Below are 23,227 nucleotides of genomic sequence, written 5' to 3'. Positions count from 1 at the left end.
CACGGGTCACGCCATCACGGGCAGCTTGCAGCCGGGGTTAATATATGGCCGCTCGGTGGGACCACCCCGGCCGCCAGGGAAAAAGGTTAACCCACGAAGCTCCCCTGGACTTGCCTGCGTGGAAAAGCGCGGAAGCTTTGGGGCACTGGCTGTGGGCCCGGATGCGCGCAGCACGTGCCGGAAAAGAAAAGTCGTTTTTACTGCTTCCGTCCTAACGCAACTCTTGCTTTCCGTAAAATAATTTCAAATTTAACTAAATTTATATTAAATAGTATAAATATTTATGTTACAAAATAAATTTTTATTAGATTAATTACGTATTATATTTTCACACTAAATTCATTTGGAGATATAAATGCTAGTATTTTTTATGAATTTGATTAAATTTAAAATTATTCAACTTTTTAGAAAGCGAGATTTGTATTATTTTGTGGACGGATGAAGTATCGCGGAGCAGAGCTGCTGCAGGGGCAGACAAATACTACTTTGCGTGTCTGGGATCTTGGAGAAAAACAGCGTAACTGCAGCGGCATCTTTCACGAAATCCTCATGGCGTGCACTGAGACGACGAAAATGCTTCTGTGGGAATTTGTCATGATGCCCTCGCGTAGTTTACTCCCATCGTGCTGATCGTTCCAATGACGACATCGGATTCGGATCCTTTCAGGTACCAGTTGAGGTACTAGTTGATGCATGTGCAATAATGTCTGATTGGTGCTTAATCTGGGAAAAAAATCACGGGGATAGTAGTATTTCATTCATTTTCTTTCAAAAAATAACCAATATTTCATTCACTGCGCGGGCAATGTCCCATGGCAATAGAGTATGATGGCGATAAAATTAAAACAAATCCCTTTTTTTCCCTAGTTGCAAAGCAAACAACTTGCTTACACCTTCTTCAAAAAAAAAAACTACTGGTTTACACACGTCGACGATCGTTCATTTTGGATAAAATGGTTTACAGTGGCAACTGAAAACGACATTTTTTTTTGTTTTGTATTCGTTTGATAATTATCTACTCCCTCTCTTTTGTGAGCTAAAATACCAACCAACAAGATGATATGTTTTCTTTTCCGTATCACTCGGGGACGACTCTAGGGGCCCCCTCGATTGGTCTGCAGTCTTTGTATCCGGCGTACCAGTCTTACGTTTGTCGACCTATTTAATTTAGGTCAATGGACAATTCCGATCTAAACTACGACAAGGAGGAGCAGTGGCCTCTTGTTAATCCGGAAATGAATTGCCACTTGCCCATGTGACGCTATCTCCGGGTACGCAGTCAGGAGGGCGCGTGCGTGCTCTTCTTCAACTGCGCGTTAGACGGGTCGTCGCCCAGGAAATCAACTGCAAACAGCCGGCACTGTTTTATTTTGCTGCCGCGCGGATCTAGATAATCAGCCGTGAACTTGAAGGATACGGTTTCTCGAGAACATTTGGCTGGCGCGGCACCTGATTTGCATGGCTGGTCATCTGGCTAAGAGATCCTTATCAGGCCTGGTAACGCTTTTACCCTCCGCACCTGCTTTCGACAGACAACTGATGTTTTTGTTAGCTAATCTGCAGGACAAGCGACAAAGATTAGGCACGAGGCGGGATCTGATGGATCGATTCTACCTGTCACCAATTTGATTATCCTGGCCCTGGCAGTGGCGGGGGCGAAAAGGTTGTCGTGTATCCTATCCACACGCATCGCTGGAAGCCTGGAAAAAGCAGAAAAAGTGATGCGCCGCCTTGGGATCACAAGGAAGGCAGTCTGATGCGGCGCGGGGGTGGATTACGTGCCGTGGCGCGCAATCTCCACGCGGGGTGAGGTCTGAGGTGGTAGCCTCGGAAACCCGACGCGGGCTCTGACGAGGCGTGCAGGAACATGGCATGCGGCTGCGGTTGCGGGATTCTCCGGATGCTGGAATGGAAGGAAGGCTGGCGGTGCGTGGATACTTGATGGCGACGTTCTCACCTCCAGAATGCCTGTTTGTTTTGTTCAATCACAAAAGCAGGTCCGGCCCTGGGCACGTGCTGCATGTATCTTCTCAAGTTTTTGCGAGCAGTGAATTACCAAGAACATAGCATTGAATTATTTTATTAAATTCACTATGAAATACATCTTGTTGATGTTAATATATTTTCATGTAGACTTAGTTAGACTCCAAAAAAATTTACTTTAACCGAACTAAAATGGCCCTCATGCATTTTGGATTGGACGGGTCAGTAGACAATGACTTGCACAAAGCTACTGACTGTTTGGTATCGACTGTTGATGAGGCCTGCGCATTTGGCGTACTGGTAGGTCAGCAAGTGTTCGCTTCCTTTATTTTTTTTACAAAAAGAAAAAATCTTTGTCTCCTGCAGGGGTCTATCTAGCTATCATAAGTCCGTATTATATTATATACTCCTACGACCTTAACTGGGTCAGTCGTCTTTGGATCAGTACGTTAAGAAACGACAAGTAGCATCGTCCTTCAGCCGATGTGGAAGAGATGCTGCTTGGTCATTTGGACGTCACGGCCTACTGCATACGTAGACGTGCTTGCGTCATCTCCGTGTCGCGTTCGTATGTACATTATATTTAGACCAGCGGTCACCAGCAGCAAGGCTCAAGGCTAGGGAACCTCTCGACAACTACGCGTCAATTACACAGACATACTACGTGCTATACACACAGAGTCGTCCGGTCACGTAGTGGGACCAAAAACGCGACGCGTCATCGTGTATATGGATGAATACTATCCCTATTTTCCTCCACAATATAATCCCTATTTTCTTAGTTCATTCAGAAGTAATCCGCACAGCTCCTCGTCGTTGCGCCTGCGCATCAGCAGGTTGGCGCGGCCGCTGTCGATCTGATCACGACAGCGTGGTTGACCGAAGACCTCACCACGGCCCTACGTACTAGTCTCCTGCTCCCTTCATTCATTACCTGCAGCTACTCTGATCTGAACAATAAATCCATCCATTCATTTCATTGCATTGCTACTAGTCCTGGTGGTTGGCAGGAAGCGTCTAATAATTTTTGGTTAGTTGGAGAAGGATCCCGGAAGCTGTGGAACTCAATCAGGCAGCTGACGGATCAACTCCGTCTGCTCCTTGTGCCTTTTAATTATCCCCGATCAGGCCGATTTTCGGCAAAGGGCAGGTGGTTGCGAAGCTGCATCGCTCCGAGGAAACCCCCCAAAAGAGCTTACGCCGCCTCCGTCACGTCAGGGGGCCAGGGTTACGTGACCTTGCGCGCAACCCTCACATGGTGGACTGGCGTCATGGGGCGCGCTTGGTTCTGTGGTGGAGAGTGGAGATGCAGGCGCGGCAGGGCACGCAAGGTGATGCTGCGGCGTGCAGGAACTGCCGGGACTCGAGAGATATCTGATCACGTACTTATATCTGACTAGACTTTAAAGGATGTTTGGTTTCTGGAGTACGGCGCCACACCGCGCCGCACATCCCGCGCCGCTGGTGCGGTGCGGCGCCGTGGGCTAGAAAGCAAACACACCTTTTGTATCCTTTCGAGAACGTTTGACCACCTGTCTTTTTCTTCTGTTCCCAGCAGGTCGTTTTTTTCCGGCCGATGCTGCATCTATCTTCTGAAGTTGAAGTTTCTGAGAGGAGTGAATTGCCACGAACACTCAGGAATGCGTGCTGGTTTTCCATCTACCGATCCCCATGATCCTAACGGCGACCGATATTGTTCTAGAATGTGAATGTGAAAGTGATGGAATCCTTTTCATCCCTAATTATTCTGATGACTTTGTCAACGCAAAAGCCACCGTGCATCTGAGGCTGCCGTTGTCTAAGCGGAAGATACACGAAGAAGTTACGCGTTGACGGGTCATGCGTGTAAGATCGACCATTTGACCAAAAAAGCCCCACAGGCCCGATATGTTTCTTTTAGAGAAATCGGGTTTGTATTCATAAATGTTTTTTTGGTTTAGGCCTTCTGCGCAAAGATAGGCCTCGTCTCCGAACATCACAAGCATGGGCCTTTGACGATTTTTACGGCCCAGGGACCTTTTGATGTGTCGGGATTCCGGCCCAGTTCACGCCGCTGGAACCGACCAACTTGTTCGACTCGCCACCAGTGGCGGGCCCAAACCCAAAGTTCTTTTAGTACTTAAAAATTAAGACCCAGACTTGACAAATGGCCCAACAACTCCCTCGGCCCAAAAGCGAGGTGGTCACCTCTCCCACTCTCCACTACCGCCCCGGCTTCCCCGACCCCGAGGGCCGCGCCTCCCGCCTCCCGCCGGCTGCCGGCTGCCGCCCGCGGCCCCTCCTGCCTGCTGGGAGAGCGCGCGCCTCCCTCCGGCGCTGTACGCGGGCACGCGGCGCGGCAAACCCGGCGCGCCGCCTCCCGCGCCGGCGCGCACCCGCGCGGCCGCCCGCCCCCACGAGCCCCCGACCATCCGAGGCTCCGAGCCGGCGCCCGGCTGCAGCAGCTAGGCAGCTAGCTGCCCAGCTCCATTGCCCAATTGCAAATTTGCAATCCCCTCACTGGTCAGTACTTCTTTCTCTCACTCTATTCCACGAGACGACGATCCTGTGATTTCATCTCAGCCTCAATTAATGGAAACATTGCTCTACTTTTTCAAAAACATTGCACTTGAGTCATGAAGAATGGAAGGCTCTTCACTTTTATTGAGCGTGACATTTTCTCTAATATAAGTGAGGATGACATAATTCACACTTTCATGGCCATGAGGAAGTGTAAAGCAAAAGCATTAGACTAGACTAGTATTGTAATCTTCTATTTATGTAAGATCTTATTGATGTTGCAACTTTTTATGTTGTAAATTATTCGAGTTCTGAACTAATTTGTTGAATTGAACGTATCATGGGATCTTTTTGTTTATGTTATTGTAAATTTGATCATTATATACCATATCATTGCCAAAGTGCTATTAGATTATACCGGATTGCGCTTTGAATTTTTTTGCCAGGACTACCCTAGTTTCAATTCCTGGGTCAGCCAGCTGAGGGGAGGTCAGCCGTCGCCGAGATTCGAAGCCGCCATGAAGCTGGTAAGCACCAAGCTTTCTCTCAGAGTCTCAGGCCAAATGTTCAGACTCTGACCCTAATGTGCGCATCCTCGCAGACCTGCCTGTCCATCAGCGGCGGTGGCGGCCGTAGCTACCACTCGCCGGCGAGCCATCTCCTGGAGATGGAGGGGCTCCGCTTCCTCCTCGACTGCCCCATCGACCTCTCTGCCCTCGCGGCCTTCGCCCCGGTACCCCTCACCGGTGGTGAGGCGGGCCTCATCCGCGCCGTGCCGCGCTACTGGTCGCCAACGGCGGCGGCCGCTGCGAAAGCAGGCGGCGTGGACGCCGTGCTCGTGTCCTCCGCGACGGGGATGCTGGGACTCCCCTTCCTCACCCGGCTTCCCGGATTCGCGAACACCAAGGTGCATGCCCTGCTGCTGCTGCTGCTGCTTACTCTCATTGCGTAGCATACTGTAGTTTGTTGTTTCGGCTGTTGCTCAATTGTTTAGTTAGCCCTTGAATTTTCTGGCTGTTAGTTTAGCTAATAGCTATGAAGTTTTGTTTGTTATTTCACGATAATGAAAAATACCTCACTCCTGCAGAAATACAAAGGACATGCTCTTTGGCCTGGCCATCACTACTCACTACATTGCAAATTGATACCCTTCATAGGTAGGCACTGTGTACTAGGCAATAAGGTACAAAATAAAATATATTGGTGGGAACATTTGGACTCATTTTTTTATACAATAACAGCGAGAACATGTTTCTACTGTATGATTAGATGTGTGGTGTAAAATATTCTACAAGGTGAGAACTTAATCATTTTGCTGTTGTTGATTGTTCTGTATGGGTAGGTTTATGTAACAGAGGTAGCAGCAAGGATTGGAAAGCTAATGATGGGGGAGCTGGTGGAGATGCACCGCGAGTTTGTAAGGTACTATGGGCCAGATACAGATGGGTTACCCAAGTGGATGGAAGGGGAGAAACTCAATGAATTCCCGTCACTGTTGCAAAAGGCAGTGACTGAAGACGAGGGAAATGGCTTAATTTCGCTGATGCCTCTATACAGGTGCGTTATAGAGTGCCTTCTAAACTGTGCATCTATGGTTTTTCTTCCTGCAGAATAATTTGTATGTTAGAAAGCCTGATATAGTGCACTTTTGTCCTTAACCTTTGATATAGGAATATAGTCCTTAACCTTTGATATAGGAATATAGCTCTAATGGACTAATTAAAGTTTGTTAGTCCTAGGGAGTATAATAGGAGCGAATAATATCCAATCATCAAATCAGCTGAATCTAATAGGACATGAGTTGGTAAGGAATTTTGTCGTTCAGCAATAATTTTGTCTGTAATATGTGAATCTAAACCCTGATCTGAGTGTAATATCCAACCCATATCACAACTTGATTTTAGTGAAATAATAATAGTAAACAGTGAAATTATATGCAATCCATGGTAAACGATCATTCAAAAGTGAACTTCTTTTTCTTCAAATATACATTTGATTCATGGCATGTCCATATACTCAAATTCACACCAAAATATGGGAGACAATACTTAAATATTGATAGATACCAAAGTTTGATTTGATTTATATGGTAAGTTAGTAACACCTGATTCATGTTTTTTAATTCAAGTGTCACTTGAACTCAATCAATGTGTGAATCTGATATCACCTTTTTAACTGTTTATATTTACACCCCTAGTCGATCTTAATATTGTTTTTTTTCGCCACTTAGGTATCTGCATTTTGCTAGTGTCTTTGCTGCAATGTAGATGCTTTCCTCCTGCAAGAATATTCTATTAGATTCACTATGACGATGCCAGCACTAATTCATATCACTGTTTTGTTATCATGGTTTTGGTTGACTTTAATTGGATTGCATCTACTTGGCAGTCCAGGAAACATAGAAGAATGCATGCAGGCAATACAGCCTGTTAAATACGGGGAGGAGGTTTGCTTCAATGGCATATTTATGCTGAAAGCCTCTAGTTCAGGCCTGGAACTTGGCAACTCTGTCTGGACAATAAAAGGTCCAAGAGCTAGTATAACCTACCTGCCAAGTTCAGTATTTGTGTCGGCTCATGCATTAGATTTTGATTACAGCTCTGTGAAGGAAAACGATGTGATTTTGTTTTCGGATCTCTCATCCTTGAACGACATGGATGAGGATAATGAGAAACTGGATGAGAATGCAATGGATGAAACAGACTCTCTGTTATGTCGCCACTCAGTGTTGAGGTATGCTAGTTTTTGCACTTCTGTTTTGCCTGAAATACATGTGTAGTTATAACCTTCAATGCTTTCTTTGGTTGAAATGCTAAACTTAAAATCTTCCAGGGATGATGGTGCTGATGCGGATGAAAAGATCCTATTCCTGTGCAACAGTGATGACATCACGGAGGAGATTGAAAGAATCAGCTTTATATGCTCATGTATCATCAGTGCAATAAAATCTGGAGGCTCTGTTCTAATACCAATAGGCCGCCTTGGTGTTATTCTTTTACTTCTGGAGCTTATATCAGAAACTCTACATTCTTCCAGCATCAAGGTAATTGTGTCCCTTGTAATCATATAGTGGATTTCCATTCTAGAATATTGTAGCATTTAATTAATTCTGCATGTGAGTCTCAGCTCCCAAGGTTCATGTAGCTGGCTAGCATTCACGTCAATACTGTCCTGTGTCACTAGTTCTCTACTTATGGTGTGCCATGTTTTTCTAAAATGGGCCTTGATGCCAATATGTCAATTCTAGTGTTTAGGGATGTTTAACTATGCATATGATTCAAGAATCTTAAGTTCTTCACTCATAAGTAATGGCTAATTTAGTATTTGACATAGCACTACTTGTCTACCCTTTATTGAATTCTACACCATTAAATGTGAATATTGTGTCAATGTTCTGCAGTAATGCCCACTCTTTCTAACATTATTCTTTTTCTTGCCTTTTGTCTGATGATTGTTCTTGTTTGAGTCAGGTACCCATATTTATGATTTCTGAAACAGCAGCAGAAGTAATTGCCTTTACCAATGCCTTGCCTGAATGGCTATGCAAGTCACGCCAAGAGAAGGTTTCACTTTTGACTCATGAGTCTTGGAGCATGAAAGTAAAATGTTCTCACTTCATTGCTGGTTATGCTGCAGTTATTCTCTGGCGAGGCACTATTTGGCCATGTGGAGCTTTTGAAGGAGGGGAAATTATATCTGTTCCCCCATTTACACTCAAAGGGCCTGCTGTAAGAATTTTATAAATAGTGAATCGCAGCTATCATGTAAAAGACTAAAAGGCTTTGATCTTAACTTTATTGAGCATATGAGCTCACTTATGCATCCATATGAGCTCACTTATACTTCAGTAACTGTTTTATACTATATTGTTTCCTCCATTGGTTCTGCTGTGTGACAACACTATAATCATGACAGGGCAGCATGGAAGGAGCCTTGTATTGTGCTTTGCCCACACTGGAGCCTTAGGCTTGGCCCGGCTGTACACTTGCTTCGTCGCTGGCGTGCAGACAGACGGTGCCTTCTTGTTTTGGAGGTAAAGACTGTCAACCCTTTTGCTGAACCTAACATGTAGTATTACTGACCTGTTGTTGTGTTGCTAAAGTACATAAATATTTATTTGCAGCAAGGGAATGATGCTGAGTTGAGTCTTAAGCCTTTCATGCCCATGGCAATTAGAGTCCTTGAGTGTTCTTTCCTTTCTGGAGTAAGGTATGTTGGAACTTCAAAAGGTTGTGTTTCTGATATGTCGTATCCTAGAGTATAAGAACTCAACTTTTTTGTTTACAGGGCAGCAAAAATTGATACTTTACTGGGAGTGCTCAAACCGAAGTTTGTAATGGTATTTAGTTCTTGTTTCCTCATTATCAAGTAGAGCTACCTTTTCACAAGCTGTCAGTCGATTCCTTACGGTCTACTTTATTATGCAGCTTCCTGAAGGTCTTAAGTCACGATATTCATCAAAGGAGAGGCCATGGTCATTCTTGTATTACTCCAAGGGCAAAACCATCGAGCTCCCAAATTTACAGGAAGATTTTGAGGTGCACTTGGCAACTGATGTTGCCTTGGGATTGCAGCCTAGGCAACTAAACGAGACCACTGCAGTGGCGAGATTGAGAACAAAGCTGTTTGTAAGCAGTGGACAGTACCAGCTGGCTGCTGCAGAGAAGCAATCGGATCAATCAAAGCGGCACTTGCTACAACGGGACGCTGTTGATCCAGATCGCTTGTTACCAGCACTACAAGAAAAGGGGATGGTATGTTCGTTTGCTGCAGATGATAAGTCTGCAGGTGAACGCTCTGTTCTGATTACGAGTCCAGGATATGCTCTAGTGAAGATAACATCTGATAGGACGGTTATATACTGTGATGATGAGAGAACATCCAAGCATATTTACGATGCACTTAGCAGCGTTTGCAATGGGATCTGACTGCATAATTCATGTGTAATTGTTGTTTGTCGTGAGACTGTATGTGAATTGCCACGAAGTGGCCTCTGAAATGTACCTGAAAAGGTTCAGTGATCCAGTCTACATCCATACAATTCAAGTCTCTAGTTGGAACTTATTTCTGGGCCCATGGACTAGTGAAAGCTACTTCCACTGCTGGGCCGGTTAGCCCATCTCCTTGACACATCTCGGCCACCTCACTGAATCCCCTCTTCTTCACCTCAATGGCCGGTCAAGGCAAACCTTTCCCTCTCGGTTCCGGCGATGGCTGCCTCCCGCCGCCTCTCGCGGAAGCTGCCCTCGCTGATCTCCAGGCATCAGCGCCTCATCTCCCCGGAGGCCGAAGCGCCGGAACTCACTGAACCCTCCATCACCTCCTCATCCATCCCACTCGACCCCACCCTGCCCGTCCTCCCGCTCGCCGTCTCCCACCTTTCGCCGCCGAGCCCGCTCCCGACGCTCCCCTCCGCGCACGCCTCCTCCCCCGCCTCGCTCCTGCGTCTCCTCCGCCGAGCGCGTCACCACCCGCGACTCGCGGCGCTCGACCTCCACATCCTCCTGGCCGCCGCGGACGCGTCCCCCGCGTTCCGCCCCGACCACGGCCTGACCTCGCTCCTCGCCGCTCGCCTTGCGGCCTCGCGCCGCCTACCCTCTCTCCGGCGCCTCCTCGAGCTCGTTCTCGCCCGCCCCTGCCCCTGCGCCGACGACTCCATCTTCGCATGCCCGGAGCTCCTCCCCACGTTCCGCAAGGCCATCGTCGCCTTCGCCGCCTCCGGCGACATCCCCGCCGCGTCCGATGCCCTCGCATCCCTCCGCCGCGCCGCTGACTCCCCACTTCCCGCCGAGTTCTACAATATCATCCTCCACGCCCTCTCCCGCCTCCACCGCCACGACGATGCCATCCGCTTCTACGGCGAGATGGCCTCCGTCTACCGCGTCGCCCCGGATGCCTACACCTTCAATATACTCATCAACAGCTCCTGCCGCGCGGAAGGCGTCAACAGCGCCATGCGGTGGTTTGGAGAGATGCAGCGCCGGAGCTGCGCACCGACGGGCGTTAGTTTCAACACACTCATGCGCGGGTTCATCAGAGAAGGCAGGTACAAGGAGGGAATCAAGGTCGCACGCGAGATGCTTGAGCTTGGGGTCGGGCTGTCGGTTGTGTCCATGGAGATTTTCATCGGTGGCTTGTGCCGTGGTGGCGAGGCTGTAAAGGCGGCTGAGGTGTTCGTTGAGTTTTTTGGGGATGGGGTGGTGCCAGAAGGATTTGATTGCTTTGAACTAGTTGAGGCTCTGTGCAGTGTGGGGAAGATCGACAAAGCAGTAGAAGTGGTGGACATGGTATTGGAGAGGAATATGAAATGCTGTCTCAGCGTGCCTGCTGGCGTTACTGTTTTGGAGAGCCTGATGAAGGCTGGGAGGCTAGATAAGGTTTGCCAGTTGATGCGGAGAATGGTTGATCAGGGAATTGTTCCAGATACAATTTCTTGTAACTGCATCTTTGAGGCACTTTGTGAAGAAGGGAGGACAGCTGATGCAAACCAGCTTAGGGTGCTCGCTAAGGAGAAGGGTTTTGAGGCTGATAGTGAAACCTATCGTGTGCTGGTGCAAGGATTTGGAAGGCAGGGGAGAAGGAAGGAAGGGGAGGCTGTGTTGGATGAAATGCTTGATTCAGGATTTATACCAAACATTGCCTCTTATAATAGGCTTCTTGATGGCTTACGTAAGGGAAGATCTTTGAGGATACAAGAGAATTTCTCAGGGGATGTGAAAGCACCAGACTGAAAGTATGTCCCTGGCTGAGAGAGAGAGAGAGAGAGAGAGAGAGAGAGAGAGAGAGAGATTGAGACTAGGTAGAGATGCCTGATGAGCCAGTGGTGTGCATAACTGCAAGGACACAAAATGGGAAGCTTGAAATGAGGTATTGTTCTGAATATGTTCTTCAATTGCACATAACTCGTTTCATTGCATTGCCTGTACAAACTTCTTTTTTTTTTTGCTCCATATAAACACCATGTTGCCTGCTTTGTCTATCTTCAGTGATATTAACAACAGTTAGAGTTCCAGCCCTTCTATGCTATGAGAAGGTCTCATATTGAAATTTTCGAGCTTCCAACATGGTACTTCGGAGACTAATTTATGATACATCCTTCACTTGCCAGATTTGAATTTTGAAGGCCCCCTTGCTTGGACACCAGGCCCATCTATTTGATTTGGGGTAGCATTTTTCTGACATCTTGCCAAACCAATCGTTGCTAAGGTCTGTATCACTGTATAGATAGAAAATGCCTCATTATATTGGAGATTTCAATTTTTGTAGATAGGTATATATATGTCTTCTCGCTATATTAACACTGACGTTGCTTTGTTCCGAGTTCTGTTTGGCCTAAATTAGATAGTGCAAAGGTAGGACACTAGGCTTGTATATTATCATCTTAATGAGCTATCTTAGTGTTATATTTTTTATGCCCAGTGTCCCCAAATATCATGTCGGGCTGATATCCACAAATTTGGGGTTAATGATATTCAGAGGCAGTACACTGTACACAGAAGGAAGATATTAGTAATGTGGAAGTTCAATAACCTCATTATGATGGTCTCTTCCTATCCCCTCCTTTCATATATGCAGTCTCTGGATATTTTAACGCTGCCAAATGTTTCAGTCGGAGTGTTATCATATTTTGAGACTGCAGATATAGAGATGGCTCTGGTGTGACTGCTTCCAAAGAAACAGATATAGGAACAATTGTAGCGTGGCTGCTTTGGAAGTAACTTGTCTTCCAGTCGTCAATTGGTCATAATGCCTAGGATGGGGGATATGCGAATGTTTGGAAAATGATGAAGAAAATATTTTTCGGGGAACGTGTTGACATGGGAAGACAATCTTCTCAAGGTTTGCAGGAGGCAATGCAATGCTTCCATTTGGATCAGACGGTCTAAGGTTTCTCTTCTGTCTACTTTCTAATTGGGGATTCAAAGGAACTAATGTTTGATGGAAAATTACATGCAAAGCTTGTCAGCAACCAGCTACCCGTCGATACTATTTCCCAATCTCCACTAAGCAGTGGTCATCTTATCTTTATTGACCACCATGACAATACAGTTCCACTGCCACGAATCTCAACAGTGTAGAAACTTGTATAGATGTTCATCTCCTTCAGCAGCGTCAGTCTCTCTTAAGGTACATGCAGATTTATTTTTTTTATTATTCACATTGTTAGTCCAGACATTACTGATATGCCATTGGTTTCTGTAGTGACCATATCCACTATGCTTCTGTGCGTCGCCGGCCGGCGGGTGCTGTCCAGCGGACGCTTCCATGCGTGTGGATGGCGGCCGCGAGACCAGCTGGTTGCTTGGCCCTGCCGGAGAGGGTGTTGCAGTTGCGACATGGTTGGCAACTTGGCATGGCGGCCACAGAGTAGGGCGGTCGGTGCCGGTGGTCAAGGCGAAAGAGCGCAAGGTTGTACAGGACTTTGTGCGTGTCTGGAGGGACAAGTGAGGTATCTCTCAGTTTGGCAAATCGAGAAGCAATGGAGCAATCTGTGGGGTCCTCTCTCTGGCGCGCTTCACTTCACAAAGCATCTCCTCTGCATTGAAGGCATGGACAAACACGAACTGACAATACACGATCATTCGATCAGACGATCAGTGTCCAACCTGCTGCCTTGATTAAATTTCTAGACAGAATTGTCACTGGCTCGATCCCTGATTCCATTCGATTTACAAAAAAAACAATGCAAGAACCTGATTAAATGTTTTCCAGCCAAAAAATAACTAAAATCCAAAATACACGAATTCGTTCTTATAGCTCTGAACTGAAACCACCATACGCGAAGCAACCAATCAGATGCATTCGAATGGAAGCGGAGAAATCATTGCCGGCACCGCGCCCTGCGCAGCGCGCCCGCCGGCGGCGGGTCGAGCCAGAGCGCGCAGCTCGGCTTCACCATGTACCTGAACGGGAGCCATCGCCCGAAGTTGAGCTGGACGTAGAACCTGCCCTCGAGCTGCATCTGCACGAGGCCGCCGCTGGCCGTGACGTTCTTCCACACCTCGGCGTCCTCCGGCCGCATCATCACCTCGCTCACCACCAGGTGCACGGTCCGAAGCGCGGAGTCGCCGGGCCTCTCGTACAGCGGCGGCCACACCGCCTGCGTGCCGATCAGGTGGCCCTGGAAGTAGAGGTCGAACTGCATGTAGTGCAGCACCACGTCGATCTTGGTGTTGGGGTTGTAGATGGCGGCGAGCACGTAGAGGTCGGAGTTGAGCGCCTGGCCGAGGTGGGGCGGCGGGAGCTCGTCGATGTACCCGGCGTTCAGGGTCGCCGTGCTCACGTGCAGCCGCGGCGGCTTCGGGTGGTAGAGGAGGTAGATCACCAGGATGGCGAGGCCGATGCAGACCACCAGAAGCCAGAAGAGGATGCAGCACAGGGTGAAGAGGATCGCCAGCGGCTTCTTCGAATTCTCCTTCTTCCTCCTCCTCTCCGTGGGGAGCATCGGTGACTCCTGCCACTTCTTGCCGTACGGTGGTGGCTGGTACGGTGGCGTCGGCTGTTGGGGACGCGCGTCATGCGCGTGCGGCGGCGGCACCGGCGGCGGCAGGCGGGAGTCCGCCGGCGCCGGCGCCTCCGTGCCGTATCCTGTCTCGAGCGTGCCGACGCGCTCGATAGTCTTTGCGGTGGGGAGCCCGAACCTGCGTGGCCCTTCCGGTGCGGTGGGGCTGCCCCCGTGTGGAGGTGCTGCTTCGTCTCCAAGTCCAGCTCTAGCAGGTGTGTGCTGACGTGGACGAGGAGGGCGCGCATCCGACGAGTCCGCCGGCAGGTCCGAAGCCCAAGTAGTCTTGGGGATTCCGAAACGTTTCGGCCGGCGCGGCGGGGCGGCTCCTCCAGGTGGCGGTGCCGCTCCTCCAGGTGTGGCGAGGCTACCTGGCGGAGCAGCTTCTTCGTCTCCAGGTGCGTGCGGCTTATGTGGACGACGATGCTGGCGCGCGTCTGACGGGTCCGGCACGTCCGTAGCCCAAGTGGTCGTGGCCATTCCGAAACGCTTCCGGCGCGGCGGCGCAGCTCCTGCAGGTGGCGGTGCAGCTCCTCCCGGAATGGCGAGACCGCTCCCAGTCACGGGTGGCGGTGCGCCTCCCGGTGGCGGCGGCATCGCCTGCTGCCGTTCTTGAGGGACGCCTCCCTGCGGGTACGGTCCATAGGCCGGCGGCGGCTGCTCTCGCCGCCTCTGCGACGGCGGCACATAGGACGGCCTGGGGCGTCCTGCCGCCGGCTGAGGAGCAGCCCCGTTGCGTCCCTCGCGCGGGTACTGCGCCACCTGCTGCGGCTGGCCTCCGTCCTGCGGCGGCACCAGGAGGGTCACGCGGCGCCCGTCGCCCCCGTGGGCTGCCATGGCCGCACTGGTCCCTGCACCGTTGCGCAGCGACGACCCCGCCGCAGCCTGTCCCTCGCCCTGCACGCTCGCCTTGAGGGTGCGGCCGGTGCCCGGCGGAGACGGCGCCGCATCGGCGCCGCGAGCGCGGCTCGGAGTCAGCGGCACGCCGCCGCCTCCCTCCGGCGACACCGGCTGTTTGCTCATGTCTCGGCGAAGGGCAGGGGCCAAGGGAAACCAACCGATCAAGCGATGCAGCAGGTGGTATGTGACTGGAGCGAAGCAAGGAAGTGGAGATTGGTGAGTGGCGTTGTGCTAGCTAGCACTTGGCACTTAGAAGAAGAAGGGGTGGGGTTCGGAGTGAGAATTTTGGAGGGAAAGGGGGGCAAGCAAGGAATCATTTGATTTGTAACCGGGGCAAGCAACTTAGCCATGCCTCTGCTGCTTAGTTGTTATACTCGTAGTCGTAGCATAGTATCACCAGTAGCCAGGAATTTCGGTTGGCTTGGCAGGAGGGCTTCCTTGCCACCGCTGAAAACCTTGCTCCATCAGAGCACTCTGCTTGCAACCAAAAACGGCTGCAAACATCTTCTCCAAAAGCGCTTTCTGTCGACGGTGGTGGAATCGCCGTGAGCCATGGAAATCTTGCTGCTTTTATGATGTTTTGATGCCGTTTCTTCACAATCTTGCTTGCCAGCTAAGGCTGTGTTCCTTGGTTTTTGGGATGCAAGGTTCTGTTTCTGTACGCGATGTATTGTTTGAAATTTTGGATTATGCTATGCTGCTGCCGGGGAAACCCATATGGGCCGTAAAACTGCACACATGTACAGCCCATGGAGGCCACCCTACGATGCAAGCCCACTAGACTAATGGCCCACGGTCCACACAGACTTTCTTCCTCACCTCCCTTTTTCTTCCCACACTTTTTTTTTTGAAATGTTTTCTTCCCACACTTTGTGCGATCACACAAGCCTTTTTTCGTTTTGGGACATCGCACAAGTATGGGATGGCATGTTATGGGTCGGAAAGCGCCCGCGTACCCAGCCCATTACGGACTCCAAGAAAACGATGCGAGCCCACTGGGCCAAAACAGAATTCGCAGTCCCAGTCTCCCCCAGACTCGCAGTCTGCTACGCATTCCTTCCCACTCGTCTCTCTTTTCTCTTCCCTTCTTGCCCCTACTCCACTCCAAGCTGCCGCTCCCCAAAACCCTCTCCCCTCCAGAAGCAGCGGGGCGGAGAGAAGCCACCAGGGATTCGGCGGCGTGGCGTTCCTCCTCCACGAGCCATGGATATTGCAAGACGTCGGCACTGGGGTGCGTACCGTTTCCTGCGATTTTCCTTCCGTTTTTGTTCTTTTACTTCGATCATGCCTGGTTAAGTGGTTATTAGGGTGAATCGCCCCCCTATCTCGTTGTTTGCTACTTCGTTTGCTGGTATTGGAGATGCTGGATCCAATTGAGACACAGTGAGATAGATTTATAATCAACCAGTCCAACCCTTAGGGTTCTTAGGTGGCCGTTGTACGATTTTTCGTTTGTTTTGTTTGTCTTGGTTGTCGATTAATTGGTTCTTGACTGATTGTGTGAGTCTGGTTCAGGTTAGTATACGAACTGTCTGCTACTAATGAGACAGTAGCTCTTGAATATGTATTACTCCTTCAGTAAATTTCCTGGATTTTGCGATTGTGTGGTTCTGTTCCATAAAATTGTTGGTTAGGTGATGTTTTGCTCAATCAGTCCTGGAAAATGGTAAATACGACTCTCCCTGAGTGAAACAGTTGAGGGAGATAAGTGATAAGTCTAGTTTTTAAAGGTTTGCAGGAACTGTGGAACCTTCTGATCAAGTTTGAATGATGATGCTACAGTCACATGGTGCATTACAATTTCTTCGATGCCCTTAATTGGAACCTGCGGCTACATTCTTATCGTGATCTTGTATCCTTTGAGTTTCTAATTGGAAGTTGACAGTTTGGCACTGCCAATGGCTTCTGTGCCCCAAGAAATTTCTCTGTAATTTGTGCATCCATAGTTTATCTTACTTATGGCTACTAAAAGCTATTCTAACATTTCCAGGAGTTCTAGTGAGACCTGGTGAGACAGTGAAGTGTAACCCAGGAGAGTTGTATTGTCATATTTCACAGGTCTGCTTTATGAGATTTTTTAATATTTGGTCATCTTTTCACTTATTTGAGTTGGATCCTGTCCGTTTACGGTTCAGTTGTTCGTATTTCCAGATAGCACTGCAGGATGACAAGGGGAATGAGGATGTCAGAGTTTTTGTGAAAGTTGATGGAAATAGAATTCCAATTGGCACACTGTCGGTTGACAAATACCCTCAGTGTAAAATTGGTTTGGTATTTGAGAAGGAGTTTGAGTTACTGCACAGCTCAAAAACAAGCAACATCTCTGCTCTTGGTTTCACATTTAGGGAGCACAAGATAAAATATCCTTTCATTTTACATTTTTCAATGTTTGGCAAGAAGCTCTAGAACAATGTTTTGTTCCTTAACTATGTGCTGTGCCTTTGTCCACATCTTATTCAGACACTAGTACTGACGAAGGTAATGCTCTTGTTCTTTTAGTATTGGACTTCCCTGATGTTTTTCCTCATCACTTCGCATAAGTTGCATCGCGATTGATGTTTCAGATGATGACTCTGATGAGGAGGTTCCATTGGCTATTCCACTATATCCCAATGCAGATGGTATATCCTTTGTTCTACATTACAAGTTTTGTTTAAGAGTCAAGGCTGCTGCTTTGCTTCTCTTGAGTATATTAGGCTGATCCAACTTTGATAAGGCATACATGTACATGTTTAGTTTATGGTGCTATTTATCTATTATCCTCTCTGTCCGTGTGCCAGAATTTGCTAAAATAGCTAATGGGATCCCAAAGCAGTCACTTGCTTTACATTGTTTACCTTCAGATGATAAAAGCAAAGAAACTGAAAATGGTGCAGAGAAGCCTGCTGCTACTCAGTTCTGTAAACTAAAAAATGCCTGTGATGTTGGTGGCGCTGACGATGATGACAGTGATGAAAACGCTGTTGATTCTGCAGAGGTTGAATCTGGTGATGATGAGGTTTGTATACGCGATGAATCATATCTGAACTATTATTTCCTTGATGTTTTAGTTTCTGATTGTTTAGATTATTTTTTGAGATACCAGTAAACAGACTCAGGGAATAGCCAAGTGTAAGTTAACCTAGATAATCGTGCATTATTGACTAAATTTCTTATGTATATATGATCATGCGTTTTCCCTGTGTTTATTATGCTACTACTATTTTGGGTTTTGCATCGATTACCTGATGCTTGTTCTTGTCCGCGTGCAATGCAGTACATTTCTACTAGTATAGATATCACTTGTACTCTGAGTCTCTGACCGTATTGTTCTTTTCCGTGACATGGTTCATGCTCAGGATTCCAATGATCAGGATGGTAGCGAGAGTTCAGATGAAGTTGGTGAAGCTCTGAAGGTGTGAGATTGTTCAAGCTGGCCTGTTATTTTTACATCCTCCTTATTTTGTATGATATCCCAAACCTGAGCTTTAATGCAGAATGCTACAGGCAAGATTAGGCCAGCAGAAACACCCTTGAGGACACCAGTAGAGAAGAAGGCAAAGATCGCAACACCTTCTATGGGCAACAAAACTGGTTAGAATATGTTACTTTTAATTGTAAATTTGTTTAGCTTCTGGTTGTTTTTTTTATCCCACGGAAACTTTACTTCCTGGTGAACTATGATGCAGGCAGTGGCAGTACCAACAGAAGTGGCTATGTCCATGTTGCAACCCCGTATCCATCATCAAAGCAAGTGAAGAAGACACCTTCATCATCGACAGCTCTAAGCGAGCCACTGGCTATTCATGCAAGTCGTGCAGCAAGTAATATATCAACGCTCTATATCCGAATCTTCTCCCATCTAAATGCTGTCATGTATTCTCACACATTGGACTTTTCGCTTTTGTTCAGGGCTTTCAACTCCTCGGTCTGGATACTCACTGCAAGGTGAAGCATAATGCCCGTAAGTGACCTAAAGCATTTCATGGACTGGGTGTTAAAGGTTGGTGTTAGGTAACTGAATTGTGGGACTGGATAGCGATGCAAAGTTCTGTCACTTGCGTAGACTGCGAAGGCAGCATCAGAACATATGTCAATCCTTTGGAACTTGTTAGTGCAATGTTACGGTGCTGTTCTGTCTGCCAAGGCTCAGTTTTGTAGATTGGCCGATGAGAATTCTAGGAGAATGAGAGCTTATTGATATTATGGAACTTTGTGTAATGTTACAGAGCTGTTCTATCTGCGAGGGCTCAGATTTTCTGTAGATTGGAGTATGAAAGCTGGTTTTGAACAATCAGAATGATACGCTGTTGCACCTTGTTCGCAGTAGCATACTGAGGCGTACTCTACATATTGAACGGTTTTCTACTATTAGAACCAAGGGAAGCCGCATGAAGGGTTTCACTTGCATTTTTTTCAAATGAACGCAGTGCGGAACGCTTGCACAACTGGTGACGAACTGATGACCCTCGTGAATTTTCTTGGAAGCTTCTGTTTCTATTTATATGTCATATGCCATATTAGGTTTGTCTTAAGTTAAACTTGACCAACTTTGACCAAATTTATAGAAAAAGATAATAATACCAAATTTGTTTCATTGAATCCACCATGAAATATACATTAGTAGTGCATATGTTGTCCTAAGGCAAACTTGACCAACTTTGACCAAATTTATAAAAAAAGATAATAATAGTTATAATACCAAATTTGTTTCATTGAATCCATCATGAAGTATATATTGGTAGTGCATATGTTGGATTATATAGTTGACCAACTTTGACCAAATTTATAGAAAAAGATAATAACATTTATAATACCAAATTTGTTCCATTGAATCCACCATGAAGTACACGTTAGTAATGCATATGTTGGATAGTATAGTTGTTGCTATATTTTTCTATAGACTTGATCAAGATTAGCTAATTTTGACTTAGAACGAACCTAATACGATATGTAAATAAAAACAGGAGTAATTGCGTCAACTTTTTAAGACAGCTAGAAAGAGTAAATCTTCCACAAAAGAAAGAAATAAGTGTATATCCTGTTGTGAAGGGATTAGTGAATTGCTTAAACTAACAAAAAATGTAGCATTTAAATCTTGTGTTCACGGTTGGCCTAATGGAAGAATGAAACAAATACTCCCAAGTATCAAGTATAATCCCAGGTAACTCAGAATAGTCATGATGTGCAATGCAATGACGATAGCAGATGCATCCTACCGACAGGATTACATAGCATCAAAAAAAAACCAATTACACCGTGAAAACTGACGATAACAAAGAATATCTCTGACAGATCACATGCTCATTCAAAACATAAACATCATCCCGCGACAACCAAAATTGAGCATGTTCCAAACTTAATGACACTTCCCATGTTCAAAAGTAAGGCATACTGGCTATGTTACCAAATCTAATGGCGTTTCCCATATTCAAAAATAAGACTCCAGCGACTGCCGACTGAGTAAAGCGTTAACTAACGAGAAACAGCAGCCTCTATATCAACCACAGGACTGTAAATACTCTAGGCTTCATGCTTTGCCTTCTTATGAGACTCCAGTGCTGACTCGCTGCCAAAAGTCCTGAACCAAGGACAGACAATTAGCAGTCTCCAAATGCAAGTGAAAAATACTAAGTTGTCATTCATTCAATGAAAAAAAAACTGTAAGCCACACATACTTGCTGCATGTCTTGCAGGCATGGCTACCAGATTTGGGGGACTTCTCCTTTGACTTCTTGTCAGTTGCTGGGGTCTTGCCAGATTTGTCTGCAGGGGTCTTACTGGCCTGCTTTGTGGGATGAGGAGTTGACACATGCCCCTTCTTGTCACCTGTGGTAGATGAAAATTTAGCAAAACATTCATGAGGCATTTCACATTTGTTAGTAAGGTTTTAAGGACGAGTATGGCACCTGTTTTCTGACCAGATGGTTCAACCTTTGCCTTCTTACCAGAAGGTGTCACAGCTTCAATTGCTCTTTTCTTGCCACCTAGGTCAGGCTACAATATAACAAATAACGAATAAGTATGGTCAGACATGATTCATCTAAGCACTATATTAAAGGAAAGGGCAACTATCTGGTGTACACCTTCTTCGGTGTAGGAGTCTGTTCTTCCTCTGATTCATCACTTTCATCTTCAGAATCACCACTGAGATCAGCACCACTGGACGTTTCCTCATCACTGGACTCATCCTCGGACATTTCACTACCATCTGAACCATCACTGAAACCGTCGTCACCACTGGACATTTCTTCATCAACATCTTGTTTGGCATTTTTACCATCCTTCACAGGAACAGCAGCTTTGGCTTGGAAACAAACAAAAAAAAGTGACACTCATGCAATAAAATCCCTTCTGTACACTCAACATCAATGCATAATGAAATTTGTTGTGCAAGAAAAGAAAATCACTTACTAATTTCATCCTTTTTAATTGGGATTTCATCAGTTTCCAGCTCTTCATCTGAACTAATTTCATCATCACCAGAATCATCCGTGGATAAAGCAAGATACCGGTTAAGGAAACGAAAGTTACCAAGTAACAGATTTTAGGTTATTTTAAATAGATTTGACTAAACTGAAAACCACAGGTCATATGATAAAGGATATTCAAACACTGGAATCTGCGACTTGTAACCACACAAGAAGACACTAGTAGTCTTTGAACTGTGCGATAACTCAAAATAACTGTTAAATATCAAGTCACACATAATCTGAGGGTGCTTCTCAGCTGACAGAGTTCCAAGCACTAATTTCTTGTCATCAACTTTGACAGAAACAACTACATTCTCACTTCCTTTCTTTGTTTCCCCCAATGCAGCCTAAAAGCCAAAAAGAAACAAATCAGCCATGGGATCTCAGATAAAGCTAGTAAGAATTATAACAAGAAATGGAAGTGATCAGCAGTGAAGCCTATAAACCTGTGAGAGGTGGATAACATAACCCTCATCAGCTTTGCAAGAAACCTTGGTTCCTGGCTTCACTTCTTCACCTGTATGATTCAGGTCAATTCTTAAATTCAGTATTGCAAACAAGGGATTTTGAACTGAAAGCAAACAAGAAATAATGCACTTGAACAAATCAAACAGTGATAGCAAATAATCAAAGTGGTAATGGTAATAGATAAATGAACTATCCAGAATCAACAAGGGCACATCAGCTGCCAAGCTTTCTTTTTTTAAAAAAAAAGTATTTGCTATGTCACAAATACAACAGCCTAACAAATAAAACACATACAAATAGAACAAAAGCACCATACTGGTGGACGACCGCAGAAAGCAGATAAAATCTTTCATGCCTAGCATTCTGGCAGAACAGATCCCACGTAGGGGATAAGTATGCAGTGCAAGCACAATTTCCATCCATTGTTAAGTCAGTATAACCTCAGCTGAGGCTAATGAAGAACTGCGTGATGTACCATGTCTCAACAGAATTCAACTTACATCGTTCATACCCCCTAACACAACAGACACTTCTATATCCTCCATCACAAATTCATAACTCAAACATGGAAAGTCACATCCAAGGAATATAATTTCCACAGAATAGTTGCATATTTCATAGGAAGTAAAAAAAAATGAATACAACTTATATTATGCCTACGCTACACAACGAATCCCATCTATTTCACCCATAAAAAAAATCACAGTTCCGTTCAAAAAGTTGCTACATAACAAAAAGCGGTATATGCAACCTCAAAATCAACCAGGAATCACAGAATAAAAGGAAACAGAACCTAAATAGAATCATGGAGCGCCGCATACTAACGCACAAATCCAACTAGAAACGCGTGCTTCCTATGCATAAACTGCGATGAATCGATCGATCCTCAACGCACAGAGCACAGGGGAGCGGTGAGAACGAATCGCACCGAGCAGACGAGGGGAACGGTGAGGGAAAAAGGAGTGAAGCGATTACCCCAGAACTCCATCGCGCCGACGAGGAAGCGGAGGTGCGGCCGCGCAAAACCCTAAAACCCTAGGCGAGTGGGAGGGGGAGGGGGCGCCGAGGAGGGGTTTATGGTTTAGCAGCGGAGGCGAATTGGGGCAAGGAGCGTCCTCGGGCCCATCCTTAAAGGATCGCCGGAGCGTGTGGGCCGTCAGATTCGTTTCTCGAGGATCCGGACCATTCGTCGTGGGGTGCCGTTCATACGGTTTTGCGGCTTTTGCCAGTTTTTGAGTTTCGAAGAGGGAAAGGGCAAAATGGGAAAAGCGAAGGAGGGTTTTCTTCGCTTTGGGCTTGGTCTTAAGGCCCATATTTGCTTTAGGCCCGACTCTAAATTCGCCATATTCAAGCCCCTAAAAAGAGATAAACCGGAGCAAATGCGGCACGAGAATTGAATTTTAATCAAATTCACTTTCATCAC

At 46.7% G+C, this 23,227-nt stretch overlaps 4 protein-coding genes across 13 annotated transcripts; 3 read left to right on the top strand and 1 right to left on the bottom strand.

Annotated features, from left to right (window-relative positions):
- The first annotated feature begins 4,231 nt into the window (after window positions 1-4,231).
- On the top strand, window positions 4,232-9,512 carry LOC112893322 (integrator complex subunit 9 homolog). 4 transcript variants are annotated; one of them, XM_025960576.1, is made up of 12 exons: window positions 4,232-4,485; window positions 4,929-5,009; window positions 5,084-5,389; window positions 5,825-6,039; window positions 6,871-7,215; window positions 7,315-7,525; window positions 7,953-8,045; window positions 8,119-8,210; window positions 8,398-8,515; window positions 8,606-8,691; window positions 8,770-8,821; window positions 8,910-9,512. In XM_025960576.1, the coding sequence occupies exons 2-12, from the start codon at window positions 5,001-5,003 to the stop codon at window positions 9,408-9,410; spliced, it is 2,028 nt and encodes a 675-aa protein (XP_025816361.1). In that variant the 5' UTR covers window positions 4,232-4,485; window positions 4,929-5,000; the 3' UTR covers window positions 9,411-9,512. The 4 variants fall into 4 exon arrangements, with proteins under 4 accessions (XP_025816361.1, XP_025816360.1, XP_025816362.1 ...); XM_025960575.1 differs by having other exon boundaries at window positions 4,952-5,009; window positions 8,910-9,410; XM_025960577.1 differs by having other exon boundaries at window positions 7,081-7,215; window positions 8,910-9,410.
- A 50-nt stretch (window positions 9,513-9,562) lies between these two features.
- On the top strand, window positions 9,563-13,102 carry LOC112893323 (pentatricopeptide repeat-containing protein At2g36240). 7 transcript variants are annotated; one of them, XM_025960585.1, is made up of 5 exons: window positions 9,563-11,349; window positions 11,591-11,688; window positions 11,959-12,024; window positions 12,122-12,609; window positions 12,685-13,102. In XM_025960585.1, exon 1 carries the CDS (start codon window positions 9,693-9,695, stop codon window positions 11,211-11,213), a length of 1,521 nt encoding a protein of 506 aa, XP_025816370.1. In that variant the 5' UTR covers window positions 9,563-9,692; the 3' UTR covers window positions 11,214-11,349; window positions 11,591-11,688; window positions 11,959-12,024; window positions 12,122-12,609; window positions 12,685-13,102. The 7 variants fall into 7 exon arrangements, with proteins under 7 accessions (XP_025816370.1, XP_025816371.1, XP_025816369.1 ...); XM_025960586.1 differs by lacking the exon at window positions 11,959-12,024; XM_025960584.1 differs by having other exon boundaries at window positions 11,959-12,609.
- A 2,860-nt stretch (window positions 13,103-15,962) lies between these two features.
- LOC112894765 (histone deacetylase HDT2-like) lies at window positions 15,963-19,157 on the top strand. Its single transcript, XM_025962572.1, has 10 exons — window positions 15,963-16,115; window positions 16,875-16,942; window positions 17,036-17,244; window positions 17,334-17,362; window positions 17,449-17,505; window positions 17,728-17,882; window positions 18,223-18,279; window positions 18,361-18,457; window positions 18,553-18,687; window positions 18,776-19,157. The coding sequence occupies exons 1-10, from the start codon at window positions 16,088-16,090 to the stop codon at window positions 18,820-18,822; spliced, it is 882 nt and encodes a 293-aa protein (XP_025818357.1). The 5' UTR covers window positions 15,963-16,087; the 3' UTR covers window positions 18,823-19,157.
- Window positions 19,158-20,115: 958 nt separating this feature from the next.
- LOC112894198 (histone deacetylase HDT2-like) lies at window positions 20,116-22,904 on the bottom strand. The gene is made up of 8 exons (XM_025961828.1): window positions 22,780-22,904; window positions 21,783-21,853; window positions 21,472-21,683; window positions 21,278-21,357; window positions 20,950-21,170; window positions 20,773-20,860; window positions 20,542-20,692; window positions 20,116-20,444 (listed from the first exon to the last, which is right to left on the bottom strand). The coding sequence occupies exons 1-8, from the start codon at window positions 22,790-22,792 to the stop codon at window positions 20,387-20,389; spliced, it is 894 nt and encodes a 297-aa protein (XP_025817613.1). The 5' UTR covers window positions 22,793-22,904; the 3' UTR covers window positions 20,116-20,386.
- Between the last annotated feature and the right edge of the window lie 323 nt (window positions 22,905-23,227).

Source organism: Panicum hallii, chromosome 5 (assembly GCF_002211085.1).
Source record: "Panicum hallii strain FIL2 chromosome 5, PHallii_v3.1, whole genome shotgun sequence".
NCBI classification, from domain to species: Eukaryota; Viridiplantae; Streptophyta; class Magnoliopsida; order Poales; family Poaceae; genus Panicum; species Panicum hallii.
This window is presented reverse-complemented; position numbering and strand designations above follow the sequence as displayed.

Excerpts from the sequence above, each read along its gene's own strand:
- LOC112894198 (XM_025961828.1), bottom strand. Across the intron at positions 20,693-20,772 it reads ACCATCTGGTCAGAAAACAG|GTGACAAGAAGGGGCATGTG; the intron begins GTGCCATACTCG and ends CATCTACCACAG. Across the intron at positions 20,445-20,541 it reads GCCTGCAAGACATGCAGCAA|GACTTTTGGCAGCGAGTCAG; the intron begins GTATGTGTGGCT and ends TCCTTGGTTCAG.
- LOC112893322 (XM_025960576.1), top strand. Across the intron at positions 8,046-8,118 it reads GCAAGTCACGCCAAGAGAAG|TTATTCTCTGGCGAGGCACT; the intron begins GTTTCACTTTTG and ends GTTATGCTGCAG. Across the intron at positions 8,822-8,909 it reads TCAAACCGAAGTTTGTAATG|CTTCCTGAAGGTCTTAAGTC; the intron begins GTATTTAGTTCT and ends TTTATTATGCAG.
- LOC112894765 (XM_025962572.1), top strand. The coding sequence starts at position 16,088 with ATGGATATTGCAAGACGTCGGCACTGGG. Across the intron at positions 16,943-17,035 it reads TGTATTGTCATATTTCACAG|ATAGCACTGCAGGATGACAA; the intron begins GTCTGCTTTATG and ends TCGTATTTCCAG. Across the intron at positions 17,363-17,448 it reads AGACACTAGTACTGACGAAG|ATGATGACTCTGATGAGGAG; the intron begins GTAATGCTCTTG and ends TTGATGTTTCAG.
- LOC112893323 (XM_025960586.1), top strand. The coding sequence starts at position 9,693 with ATGGCTGCCTCCCGCCGCCTCTCGCGGAAGCTGCCCTCGCTGATCTCC.